Genomic DNA, 13,082 nt, shown 5'->3' with positions numbered 1-13,082 from the left:
CAAATATAGGAAAACAAATCCTTGGTACGAGCTGCAAATGATTTGGCTTGAGTCCATGTTTAACTCGGACTCAAAAAATTACTAATTTTCTGAGCCAGGTGATGGCCGAGTTATCCAGACTGCCGGGTTATCGAGTGCCGAGTTTGCGGGACTCTACTGTATATATTTATTCTTTAAACATCTTAGGCTGTCATGTCCCATGGACTTTCAACGTAATGCAAGTGAAACTTACGTCAGAGTCATCGTGGAAGATTTTAGCAAGACTTTTTCCCTCACGCTTTTACTCAAGCATTTACCTATGTTATAATATCTTTCAAAACCCACTGCCCCTGTGAATTACATAAAGGTTTAACAAGGGTTTAAATCCTTTAATTTAAATGCTGTCAACTTTAGCAGACACTTCATTTTAACTTTCTTTTTGTGCGCTAGTATTTTTAAGTGACACCTCTCACAACACTAAAGTTTGTTAGCAAATTTGTTTATACACAATATTCAACGTAATAATTAAGTTCTTTTACAAAAATACTGTTAAAATTAAGTATTTTATTTCATTAGGTTTGCCTGAGGCTTTACAAGAGGTACCGTGATGTGTATTTTGAAACCAAATTCAGAATTGAAGAAGATGAAGATGAAACAAACTTGGAAGCTTCAGAAATGTTTGTTTTTGGGAAGTTCAAAACTTTTAAAACTCGGCTGTACAAGGTGAGGTTTAGTTTTCTTGAACCCAGGCAAGCCAGTAAGCCTATTTCTTCGAGGCGTAGCAAAATCTCATGTCTTTTAAGTGATTCTGAAAATATTATACTCATCACTAGAAGAAGTTCTAAAGTAGGTATTCAAAATTAAACTTTATGGACACAAGGTTTAGTCTAATAATCACACCTGAAGCCTAAAAAAAACAAAAACAAATGGATTTGTTAAAAACACAGCCTATTAATAATTGAATTGTGGTCTTTTAATTCAGTAAAAGAGAGCCTTAATAGAATGAAACCTTATTTCTCAGTCAGTTCTTTTAAAGATTGGTATAATTTTTTTACCAATATTTTTATTATAAACATTACGTGTGTAAATATATGTGTTTTCATAGCATTTTTTTCAAGAGGGCAATAAATGTTTGAAAAATTGATTGTTTTATATATTTTTGCTGTATAAAATTGTTGACTAACAACTTGATTGTTTGTTTCTTTAGCTGAGAGATGTCCTAAAAACTGCCCTTCTGTACTCCATACTAGAAAACTCTAAACTGGAAGGGATCGAACTACATTCAGCCAAGTTCAAAACCATCTTTCAAATAATATCTACCAAGCCCTACGATGCTCTGAACCACCGCAAGCCTGATTTTGATAAAGACTACGACATATTCAAAAGTTCAATAAGTAAAGCTGAAGTGGACCTGAGACATTTCAAAGAGAATAGTTTGTCTGCTTGTCCAGATCTTCTTAACCGCTTGCTTTTGATGAAAAGGTAACAATTATTTTTTTATGTTTGGTGAAAATAGCTGAGTGATTAAGATTGTTCGCCTGATAAAGACTGGTTCAAAGCAGTAAAATATAATTGGTTTTTAATGGTTGATAATAAACCTTCTAGTCATGGCTCCATCTGGTATTTGGTTATTTTATTATTACCCTTTATTTAATTTAATGCATATCTAAATGTATATGGATATACTAAAAAAGGAGGGATGTCCTTGAAGTAAGTTCTCCTGCAAGCTGTAGTCTTAACCAAGCGAGCTAACTCTTAAATGGTCAGAGCACCCATTTTCCCTTGCTTCCTTATCACTATAATGAAACTATCGTTACATAGACGTGAGGAGAAAATAATAGCATAGTAGCACTGACTTCATTCCATAGGTGTAGTGTTAAGTCAATGACAGTAGTCATTGAAGTAAAGTGCTTGGTGTTGGTTTAAGTTATTTTAACTAGCTTGCATGGTTGCGACCCCAGCAAGTTGGAGACCAATCCTAGTACCGTGATTATTGTTCTAAATTAAATAAACATGATTACAGATTTCAAAAATTGCATTTACCAGCCCTGGAAATGGAGCAGTCATATGATGAAGCAATGTCTCTCTTCTATAAGGAGCTGAATTACATTTATGACTATTATTTTGAAAACAAAAGTATACCTGCCATTCCCAGGAACAGTCCCCCAGTAACTGGGTCCATTGCTTGGTTTCGACAAATCAATAAGAGGGTGGAAGAAATTATGGCTATGTTTGAGGTAAGAGAAACTAGTGTGTGTAGACTATCCTTCAATTTAGTTGATGATAATAAATGATGATAATAATTAAAGGACAATAACACGTAAGGGTTTGATTAATCAAGAAACTAGACCATGTAAGTGTTTGCGTTTGATTATCAAGGGACTAGACCATGTAAGTGTTTGCGTTTGATTATCAAGGGACTAGACCATGTAAGTGTTTGATTATCAAAGGACAATACCATGTAAGTGTTTGATTATCAAGGGACTAGACCATGTAAGTGTTTGATTATCAAGGGACTAGGCCATGTAAATGTTTGATTATCAAGGGACTAGACCATGTAAATGTTTGATTATCAAGGGACTAGACCATGTAAGGGTTTGATTATCAAGGGACTAGACCATGTAAATGTTTGATTATCAAGGGACTAGACCATGTAAATGTTTGATTATCAAGGGACTAGACCATGTAAGTGTTTGATTATCAAAGGACAATACCATGTAAGTGTTTGATTATCAAGGGACTAGACCATGTAAGTGTTTGATTATCAAGGGACTAGACCATGTAAATGTTTGATTATCAAGGGACTAGACCATGTAAATGTTTGATTATCAAGGGACTAGACCATGTAAGTGTTTGATTATCAAGGGACTAGACTTTGTAAGTGTTTGTTTACAGGAAGATGGAGCTTCAGCTCTTGAAACTGAGTTAGGAATGAAGTGTTCAAATGTGCTTGAAGAGCTTCAGTTGGACTTAGCCTACGAAGAAGAGATCCACCACAGAGGGTGGTATGAGTGCATGATGAAGGTACTGTTACTTGCATATATAAAACTTCTTTATTTCCATCAATGTGTAATATTGATTGTCATTGATATATTATTATTGAACATCAACCATTTGAAGGTTTGAAACTGGGCCCAGCTTTCCTTGATCATATTGGGCTTTTGATAAATGGTCCTGTGTAAAGTAACAACTAGCCTTACCCAAATAAAGTATTCAGAAGTGTAATCTTTGCCATAACATATGCACAGGTCCAAACTTGTCTGAGTGTGCCGCTGTTGAAAGTTGGGGACAAACCAGGCTCTTACAAGCTGAACTTCCATCTGTCCATCATGGAAGTGTTCTTAGAGACGGAGAACTTCCTGAGAATGCAGAAAGCTGTTCCGGACTTGGCGTTGCTGATTCTGATCTGTCGACCGAGAATTTTCTTTGCTCTGGAGGAAGTTAAGGCTTTGGTTGCTCGCAATATTGAAATTAGGTAAGTTATACACTTGGGAAAACTTGTATTAGAATTGATTTAGTCATACAAGGTTCACACCTTGAGGAACTTTTTTAATTAAATACAGTAAATAAACTCTTGATTGTTGCTTAACCATTTTCAATGCACCGGTAAGGAAGGATAAAACAGGGTTTGGCGTCAAAGTGTGTGGTACAATGACAGAGGGGATATTATAGAATAAAACAGTTTATATTGTAAGATAATTTCTGATAACGTCATAGAATAGTTGACCGTGACTGCTTTTAAGAAACAGCAACTAATTTAAACTACAATTGTTCTTATGAGACAGGTTGATAGGTTTTCTTCCCTGCCTGTGCCTACTTTTTGAGTAGGTAATATGTTTCAAGAACTACAGTTTGAAACTATAGGATAAAATAAAAAGAATGAAGGACATTTTTCCTTTAACTTGAGATAGTGTCTTGGAAACTGAAAATAGTTTTGGAGTCTTATGTTGTAAGATCGCTTTATGTTATTATTTTTGAGAAGAATATTTAACATGCATTTTTTGTAAATTCAAAAATGTGTATTTAATTATTTTATAGCTTTTAGGATTAAAAAAGTATTGTTTATTTTGGATTTGTATAAAAAACTACATCTTACTATTGGCCTTTCCATAAAAATGATTGACATAAGCTTCACTCACAGAAACATCACGTTTTGTAAGAAAAAATTTAAATTCTCTAATGATCCGTTTTAATAAAATGTGTGAAATGTTCTGCATTAACTACTGCTATAGTTTGACTGCATGGTTTCGGTAGAAATATTGAAAGCAGATATTTTAAATAGTAATAGTAATTTAAAATCTCAATGTAGATCGTGGTTAGTAAAGTTGAAGACAATTTTTAATACAGAATATAGTTTAATTATACTGAACACGGAAGCTCAGTGAAGGCATCCTAGGCTTCTAAACAAGACTTTGCGCCTTGCGGGTTCAATAACGGCCACTGGAATATATTATCACTAAGGTCACTTCACTGGCTGGCTGTTTGGTCACCACATAGGTCAGTAGTATTCTATGGTGATGCTTTGTTGAGTTGAGGTACACAAAATGTCTACAGGAGAAACGTGTGTCCGATATTTGTGAACCTGATTCAGTCGCAGATGATGCGGCTTGACGAAGCCTTCTTGCCTTGTCTGAGCAACATATCCTGGACATCTCTCACCATCCCTCAGATGTTGGCTGGCATCAAAGAAACACTAGACTCTGTGGATATGTTCTGTAAAGAGGTGACATTCTTTGGTACCAATAGACATTCCATCCTCATGCTTAAGTTGTTACCAGTTTTGGAGTAAAAATAACATGTTTTTTGTAACTGAATGAGTGTCATGATGTAAACTACAGATTTCTGTTGGATATTCCAAATTTTTTTACCAAGCCAACCTGTTAGGACAACTTACTTAGCGTGAATTATAGAATTTTTCTCTTCAGATAAAATATCACAGTAAGAATATTAAGGAAGGAAATAGAATTTAAGACTGTAGCACACTTTTTGAGTGATGTATGCATAAGTGTCAAATTTATGAAGGAATTCTTTGACTCTTTGGTAAAGAGACGAATAGAAAAAATGTGTTGTGATAACTCTTAACGGGTATGAGATAATTTTGATTACCTATCAAAGAACAGATCGGATTCTTTTCAAAGGCAAAGCTATCTAGATTGTTTTTATTTTGACGATTGACTTGAACTGTGAACTAATTTTTTAGGATGAAAATGATGTAACTTTATTTAATTCAACTTTGAAGCAGCTTTTAATATTAAACTCCACAGCTAAAGTACCGGTGGGAAAAATTTTCTTTCCTTAAACAAGGGTGATTCCCAGGATAAAGGGACTTAATCGCTACCGGACTCAAACCTGTAACAGTCTAAAATATTTGCTCAGTTTTTAAAAGTTATCAAGGATTTAGAACAGTCAAATAATGTTCACTTATGACATTCTTCTTAAAATGCTATACATGAGAAATGTTTTTTGGACAGGACATAATCTGTAAGACATTTATAGTTTATACTTTCCATTCACTGGAAATATCTTATAAAAAGTCAAAATTTATTCCAACAATGTTTACATTTGCATGCAACTTCATCAAAATAAATGTTTCAACCTCAGGTAAACGACATGAAAGAAGCCCGCGTGGACGACACGTTGGAGATTATCGGAGAGCAAATGTTGCTGTTGATTCCTCCGCAAGCAATGGAGGCTCACGAGTGGTACATAGAAAACCAGGCCCATGCTGTGATGGTGTCTAGGGAATTGCAAACCAGGTGAGACTAAATAGTTTTTGTACTAAAGGTAGCCTACATAGGAATTATGGGACAACTGTACACTTTCAGCTCTGGTATGTTGAGGCGGAAATATATTTTTGATGAGCAGGGAAGAGCCTAAACGGTGAGCAATGTGCGGAAAGTCCTATCGCACATGGCACAGAGTCTTTTTTAAATGTTGTAGTACATGTTGCCGAGGGGGTGGAGGGGCGTCATTTCTCTAGACACCAGCACTAGTACTAGACACCACTTTGGTGTACCGTTGAGTGTCGTATCTTATTTCTTTGTGACTAAACAAACAACCTACACAACTAGTAATATGTTGAGGATACATTACAGCTCAGCTGATAAGTATCTGATTAACGATTGGCTAAGCTGGCTGAGTAGAAATACAAATCACTTGGACATCCACAATGTGCTATAGGTATGGAATACATAGATGGGTATACATAGACACTACTATTCGTTAGTATGAACAAAACTGAGAACTCAGAAAATAAACAAATTCTGATCATATGGTGGCATTGTAGAATTGTCTGTGTTTGATTTTTTTTTTTTTTTTTATTACCTTGAAGGAATAACAAAGGGGAATATAAAATAGTGTTTTAAAAATTATTAGAGGGAATGCCAAGCCAACACACAATTGCATGCGAGTATGGGATTTGTCACATCCAATAAACAGTTGCTAGAACTTGGCATACATTTTGTTTGCCTGTACGGAAAAAAAACCCATTAACCCGCTTTACAAGATGAATTTTGAACTGTAAAGTAATTTTCTGAGGACTGTGAAATAAAGGAAAACATATATTTTCATCCCTTAGACACCTAGGCATAGGCCTACTGAACCGCTGGTACGGTTTGATAATATTACCTAAGCATGTTGAAAGTGAGACAAGATAGAAGGACTGATAGTAAATTGTGATATTTGCAGGTCTCAGACCGCTGAGGAGGCTGTGATAGAGTTGATAAATAAATTTGTAAGTTCTGTCGAGGATCCCAACATCGACCAAGAGGAGAAATATAACTGGTTGGACATGAACAAAGTAAACAGACCAGTGTTTGCCATCAAACCTCGCGGAGCAGCAGACGACGGAGAAGGTATCTAGTTGTGAATGAGATACCAATGGCTAGTATTGGAGCATTGGTGTGATATAATCTTAGAGATAGGGGAGATTGGGGGTCTAGTGTTAGAGCATGGGGCTTCGGGGCATGAGGTCCCTGGTTCAAATCCCGCCAATCACCAATGGATTTTATCCATGTCCCGACCCTCTAGGACTCTGAAGCTATGTGTAAAATCATAGCCTCCTCTAATACAAGGCTGCGGCGAAACAAAAGTGGCAACACCGCTGTCCTGTCAAACTGAAACAGCTGTTGCACTATTTTATAATGGAGCATATAGGCAATGTTTATGTTTACACTTTTGTTATTACTGTTATAACCATGGCAATAGACATGCCGTTGCGACGTTGCCACACACCAACACTGCGGCCTTGTATTAGAGAAAGCTAAGGTAAAACAGTTCCGGGCTGGAACCTAGCATCCTCAGGTGTGAAGGTCGGACAATCTAAGGGATTATTGTGCAGAAAGTACTTAAAACATAAAAGGATTAGTGCAGACAGCCGAAGCTGGAAAGTGGATAACCTTTTCGCCTGAGAATCAGATTCCGATAGTAATCACAATAGTAACACTATTACAAAGAGTCTGTCGTACATCAGATTGTATAAGGTTAGCCCAAACAATGAACACCCAAATAACTCACAATAGCACCAGCCATTTCTAGCAGTTTATAATTTGACTGATCTCAAACTATAGAGATATGTTTTATGTTGTTTTATTTACTACAGTGTTCAGTGAATCAAGTTCAAACAAACTCATTCAACAAACTCAACAACAACAACAAACAACAAACAAACTCAAGCTAAGTCAACAAGTTAGATACTTTGTTTTTTATCATATACATGTTTGTACTTTTTCAGAGTACAAGAAAGATACAACTGAGTATACAATTGAGGATTTGAAAGCCGATTGCATGGATGTGTACAGTTATTTCAATCGTAAAAATATGGACTCAATAACCAAAGCGACGAGAAACACCTTGAAAACTCTCAGAGACCGTGCAGGTACATCCAGGTAGGACAGGTGGTTTTATTTACTTTTTAATTATTAAATCACTATACAAAAAAAACTTTTATTTCATCAGAAGTACTAACTATTTAGTTCAAGGGTGTAGCATAGAGCACAAGGGCCTAGATTTTTTAGGATTTTTTGAGAGGATAGCAGGCTTACCTGAATGGGAAAGAGTCCAAACTGGCACAGGAAACACAAAACAAAACTTTACACTATATACACAAAACATTAAAATATTTCACTGTCACTGACAGCATTTTCAACTAAGGAAGAGATAGTTTTCTAGATGTCCAATCCAAAATGGTGGCCAGTGAGTTGTTGAGTCAGTGTTGCCAATAGTATGAATTCAAAAAACACAGTTTCAGTTTATCTTATATGCACTATATATATATGAATTAATATGTAAGCCTGCTAGTTGGGTTGGATATTGAAGTGGAGTGGGTTAGATTAAAGGTATTATCTCAGGTTTAGGTTTGGGGGTTGTCTAGACTTAGTAAACCATTGATAAGACAATTCCCATCTTCTCAGTTGTGACTGGTTACATTGAGGGGGCAGTGATTTGACTATTTTGGTTGTAAAGCAGTCATTGAAACTAGGGTTGTTGTGGCTCTGGGCATGTTGTACAACTGGTTTGTCTTTGTATCCAGTAGATACATCTTGTCTATGGCCATTCATCCTGGTTCTGAGGCTATTGGTGGATAGGCCTACATACTGTGCCTCACATTTGTTACATTGTAGTTGGTAGATAATGTTCTTCGTTTCACAAGTGTTGAAGCCTCGGATGTTGTAGTTTTCTTTGGTTGTGGAACTGGAAAATGTTTGGCTGGGTTGATTTATTTCACATGTTTTACACCTCTTGTTATCACAGGGATATGAACCGTTAGGGCGTGCGTTGTTTGGGTTGTTGATGGCCGGGTCAGGAACTTTTGGGTGGACTAGTATTTTTCGGAGATTGGGTGGTTGTCTAAAAACAATGTTAGGTGGATCTTTCAAAAAATTGATGGTGTGGTTGGAGGCCTTGAGGATTTTGAAGCCCTCTTTTAAAATGCCATTCAATGAATGTAGTCCTTGGTGGTAGTCTGTGACAAGAGCAATGTTTTTGCTATTTCGTTTTTCATTATTTGGTTGTGGATGGTCTTGCGCTAAGCGGATTTGGTTCTCCACCAGCTTTCTAGGGTAACCCCTTTTTATGAATGCGTCAGATATTTTGTTATTGAACTTGTTTAATTCATCATCGTTGCTGCAGATCCTTTTGCCCCTGATGGCTTGACTGAACGGGATGGATCTTTTGGTGTTCTTTGGGTGGTTGCTGTTAAAATGTAAATATTGTAGATGGTTGGTAGGCTTGAAGTGTACACCGGTTTGTATGAGTCCATCTTGAATATTTATTTCTAGGTCCAGGAAAACTATTGTTGATGTTGAGATGTTGCTGGTGAATTTAAGGGAACTGAAACTATTAAGGCTGTCAATAAACTGTTTTAAGGAGTCTAAGCCTGAGGTCCACAAGATAAAAATATCGTCTATAAACCGGAACCAACACAAAGGTTGTACTTTTTGGGATTGTAGGAAACATTTTTCGAGTTTCCCCATGAACAGATTTGCGTAGGATGGGGCCATCCTCGTACCCATGGCAGTGCCTTTAGTTTGTAAGTAGTTTCTACCTTCAAATTGAAAATTGTTTTTTTCTAGAATGAACTTAACCAACATATCAACAATAGTTTTCCTGGACCTAGAAATAAATATTCAAGATGGACTCATACAAACCGGTGTACACTTCAAGCCTACCAACCATCTACAATATTTACATTTTAACAGCAACCACCCAAAGAACACCAAAAGATCCATCCCGTTCAGTCAAGCCATCAGGGGCAAAAGGATCTGCAGCAACGATGATGAATTAAACAAGTTCAATAACAAAATATCTGACGCATTCATAAAAAGGGGTTACCCTAGAAAGCTGGTGGAGAACCAAATCCGCTTAGCGCAAGACCATCCACAACCAAATAATGAAAAACGAAATAGCAAAAACATTGCTCTTGTCACAGACTACCACCAAGGACTACATTCATTGAATGGCATTTTAAAAGAGGGCTTAAAATCCTCAAGGCCTCCAACCACACCATCAATTTTTTGAAAGATCCACCTAACATTGTTTTTAGACAACCACCCAATCTCCGAAAAATACTAGTCCACCCAAAAGTTCCTGACCCGGCCATCAACAACCCAAACAACGCACGCCCTAACGGTTCATATCCCTGTGATAACAAGAGGTGTAAAACATGTGAAATAAATCAACCCAGCCAAACATTTTCCAGTTCCACAACCAAAGAAAACTACAACATCCGAGGCTTCAACACTTGTGAAACGAAGAACATTATCTACCAACTACAATGTAACAAATGTGAGGCACAGTATGTAGGCCTATCCACCAATAGCCTCAGAACCAGGATGAATGGCCATAGACAAGATGTATCTACTGGATACAAAGACAAACCAGTTGTACAACATGCCCAGAGCCACAACAACCCTAGTTTCAATGACTGCTTTACAACCAAAATAGTCAAATCACTGCCCCCTCAATGTAACCAGTCACAACTGAGAAGATGGGAATTGTCTTATCAATGGTTTACTAAGTCTAGACAACCCCCAAACCTAAACCTGAGATAATACCTTTAATCTAACCCACTCCACTTCAATATCCAACCCAACTAGCAGGCTTACATATTAATTCATATATATATAGTGCATATAAGATAAACTGAAACTGTGTTTTTTGAATTCATACTATTGGCAACACTGACTCAACAACTCACTGGCCACCATTTTGGATTGGACATCTAGAAAACTATCTCTTCCTTAGTTGAAAATGCTGTCAGTGACAGTGAAATATTCTAATGTTTTGTGTATATAGTGTAAAGTTTTGTTTTGTGTTTCCTGTGCCAGTTTGGACTCTTTCCCATTCAGGTAAGCCTGCTATCCTCTCAAAAAATCCTAAAATAACTATTTAGTTCTCTAATGATGAGGTTACTATTATATCTTTTTTACTTATTAATACTTTCTTTTAATATAACCAATATTTAATCAAGGTTTCATCATTATAAGTCTAAATGTTGGTCATTATCCAATAACATGTTCACTGATTGGAATAACCATAAATAAACCCATAAATATACCCATACACAGCTAAATCTATTTTTATTTATCATGCAGAATGTGCTATTTTATTTACTATTCCATCCATAGAAGCTGAATTGCAGTTTATTTACAGTAGGTTACGCAACGATTTTGTGAAGATAGATAGTGTTAAGGACAAGAGTAGAAGATTTAAGGTACAAGAGAAGGTACAACTTGAGACTATTGAATATTGCTTTGTTTGTCACTCTTGAAGAACTCATAATCTTGTTGATTTCCCCAGTGGCATGGTCAGGTATGAGCACTACAAGAACGACCCTGACTACATCTATCCGTTGCTAGTGGCTGAGATTGTTCTGCACATCCCCAATGTAGTGATTGTTCCAACCCTGGACCAGATGCAAGGATACTTCTCCAAGATAACCAAGTCTGTGTTGTCGATCATCTGTTCGGTACCTCAGTGGGGTCTGGGTGCCGCACAACTCGCTCAGAGGACCAAGTCCAGACATGGTGGTCAGTATTGCAAGTAGACTTATCATTGTGAAATCTGAAGTTTTAATGTCCTTAGTGTGTGATTATGTTGGCTAAATGGCTTCCTAGAAGAGGTCTTTGGGCGACTACCGTGTGACAAATGAAATAATCATAGTCAAATGTCAACCTCGACAGAGTGACCTTTATGACAACTTGGTACTTGCAGAGAGAAGTTTCAAGTCCCTTAAAATTAATTTTGTGTTCTAAACAGCACTGGTCAGGATAAACAAATGTAAGATGGTGATTCTTCTGTTATGACTCTGTTGTCATACAAAGACAACAACTCTACAATCAGTGGCGGTTCTAGAACCTTGTCAAGGCGGGGGGGAGTTACTGGTGGGGGTGCAGGGGGTTCCCCATACCCTGACCCTCCAAGAAAAGAGGGGGACTTTGGCGTTCTCACGGGTCGCCGGAATTTTATCCCCCTGGAATTTTACCCCCTGGGCAAAGCTGATGTCACTATGACGTAGTAACCTGAGTGGCCAAAAGTTTGTTCGCGGCCGGAATTTTACCCCCACGGATTTGGAAGTCTAATGAAAATAGAGAGAGCGTGATTAATTAGATTAGCAATAAAAACCTGAATTTTACCCCCTGTCCATATAACTAGCGTTTAGACAACTGAAGATGTACGGGCCTGATTTTTACCCCCGGATTTTTACCCCCCGGAATTTTACCCCCGGATTTTTACCCCCCGGAATTTTACCCCCGGATTTTTACCCCCGGATTTTTACCCCCCGGAATTTTACCCCTTGGCCGATTTTAGAAATTGAATGTTTGATTTTCTTATTTCTGTTTTTAATTCATTGTAAACATTTCATTATTTAGTAGCCTATCTTTATTTATTTATTTTGTAAAGAAATGTTCGAAACAATTATCATTCAGTTGATTGTTTATACGTCATATTAACCAACTGTTAGCTTCAAAGATCGAATCCTAATTACTAGAATCTCAAAATTAAAATTAAACACCTGTTCGGTTAGTTAATGTTACAAATAAATTAATATAGGCTACTTAATAATAAAATGTTTACTATTAAATTAAAACAGAATGAAGATAATTAATCATTCTCACTAATTTATATATCTGGCCAGGGGGTAAAATTCCGGGGGTAAAATTCCGGGGGTAAAATTCCGGGGGTAATATTCCGGGGGTAAAAATCCGGGGGTAAAATTCCGGGGGGTAAAATTACGGGGATAAAATTCCGGGGGTAAAAATCCGGGCCGTACACTCTAGGTTTTTATAATTTGATGTGTTCTGATTAAATTCACAACCGTGAAAATATATGTTTAATTCTGCGTTTAATCCATCGAGGTAATGTCGCGAAACTCAAAAGTTGGCGGCTGGAATTTTACCCCCTGGTTTGTGACGTCACGTTTGCCCAGGGGGTAAAATTCCAGGGGCATAAAAATCCGCTACCCCGTTCTCACCTAGAAAATTTTTTATTTTAAAAGGCGTTTGGTGACTTTCTAAAGCCAGTTTTAACGTCTAGAACTGTGTCCAAAAACTCTGTTAATGTTTTAAGTTTTAATGGATGTTTAAATTTATTTTTCTGGCGTC

General features: G+C 36.9%; 1 protein-coding gene across 1 annotated transcript; it reads left to right on the top strand.

Annotated features, from left to right (window-relative positions):
• Positions 1 to 5,589: 5,589 nt before the first annotated feature.
• On the top strand, positions 5,590 to 11,524 carry LOC129005211 (dynein axonemal heavy chain 5-like). The gene is made up of 4 exons (XM_054434044.1): positions 5,590 to 5,735; positions 6,667 to 6,833; positions 7,712 to 7,865; positions 11,278 to 11,524. Exons 1-4 carry the CDS (start codon positions 5,590 to 5,592, stop codon positions 11,522 to 11,524), a joined length of 714 nt encoding a protein of 237 aa, XP_054290019.1.
• Positions 11,525 to 13,082: the final 1,558 nt, after the last annotated feature.

Source organism: Macrosteles quadrilineatus, unplaced genomic scaffold, assembly GCF_028750875.1.
Source record: "Macrosteles quadrilineatus isolate MER2022 unplaced genomic scaffold, UCM_ALF_1.0 Scaffold_17__1_contigs__length_3442018, whole genome shotgun sequence".
Classification (NCBI taxonomy): Eukaryota; Metazoa; Arthropoda; class Insecta; order Hemiptera; family Cicadellidae; genus Macrosteles; species Macrosteles quadrilineatus.
The sequence above is the reverse complement of the archived record's forward strand: the minus strand, read 5'-3'. Positions and strand labels throughout refer to the sequence as shown.

Bases quoted from the DNA above. Each gene is read 5' to 3' on its own strand.
- LOC129005211 (XM_054434044.1), top strand. From the start codon at position 5,590: ATGAAAGAAGCCCGCGTGGACGACACGTTGGAGATTATCGGAGAGCAA. The intron at 5,736-6,666 runs GTGAGACTAAAT...TGATATTTGCAG, and splicing joins TCTAGGGAATTGCAAACCAG to GTCTCAGACCGCTGAGGAGG. The intron at 6,834-7,711 runs GTATCTAGTTGT...GTACTTTTTCAG, and splicing joins AGCAGCAGACGACGGAGAAG to AGTACAAGAAAGATACAACT.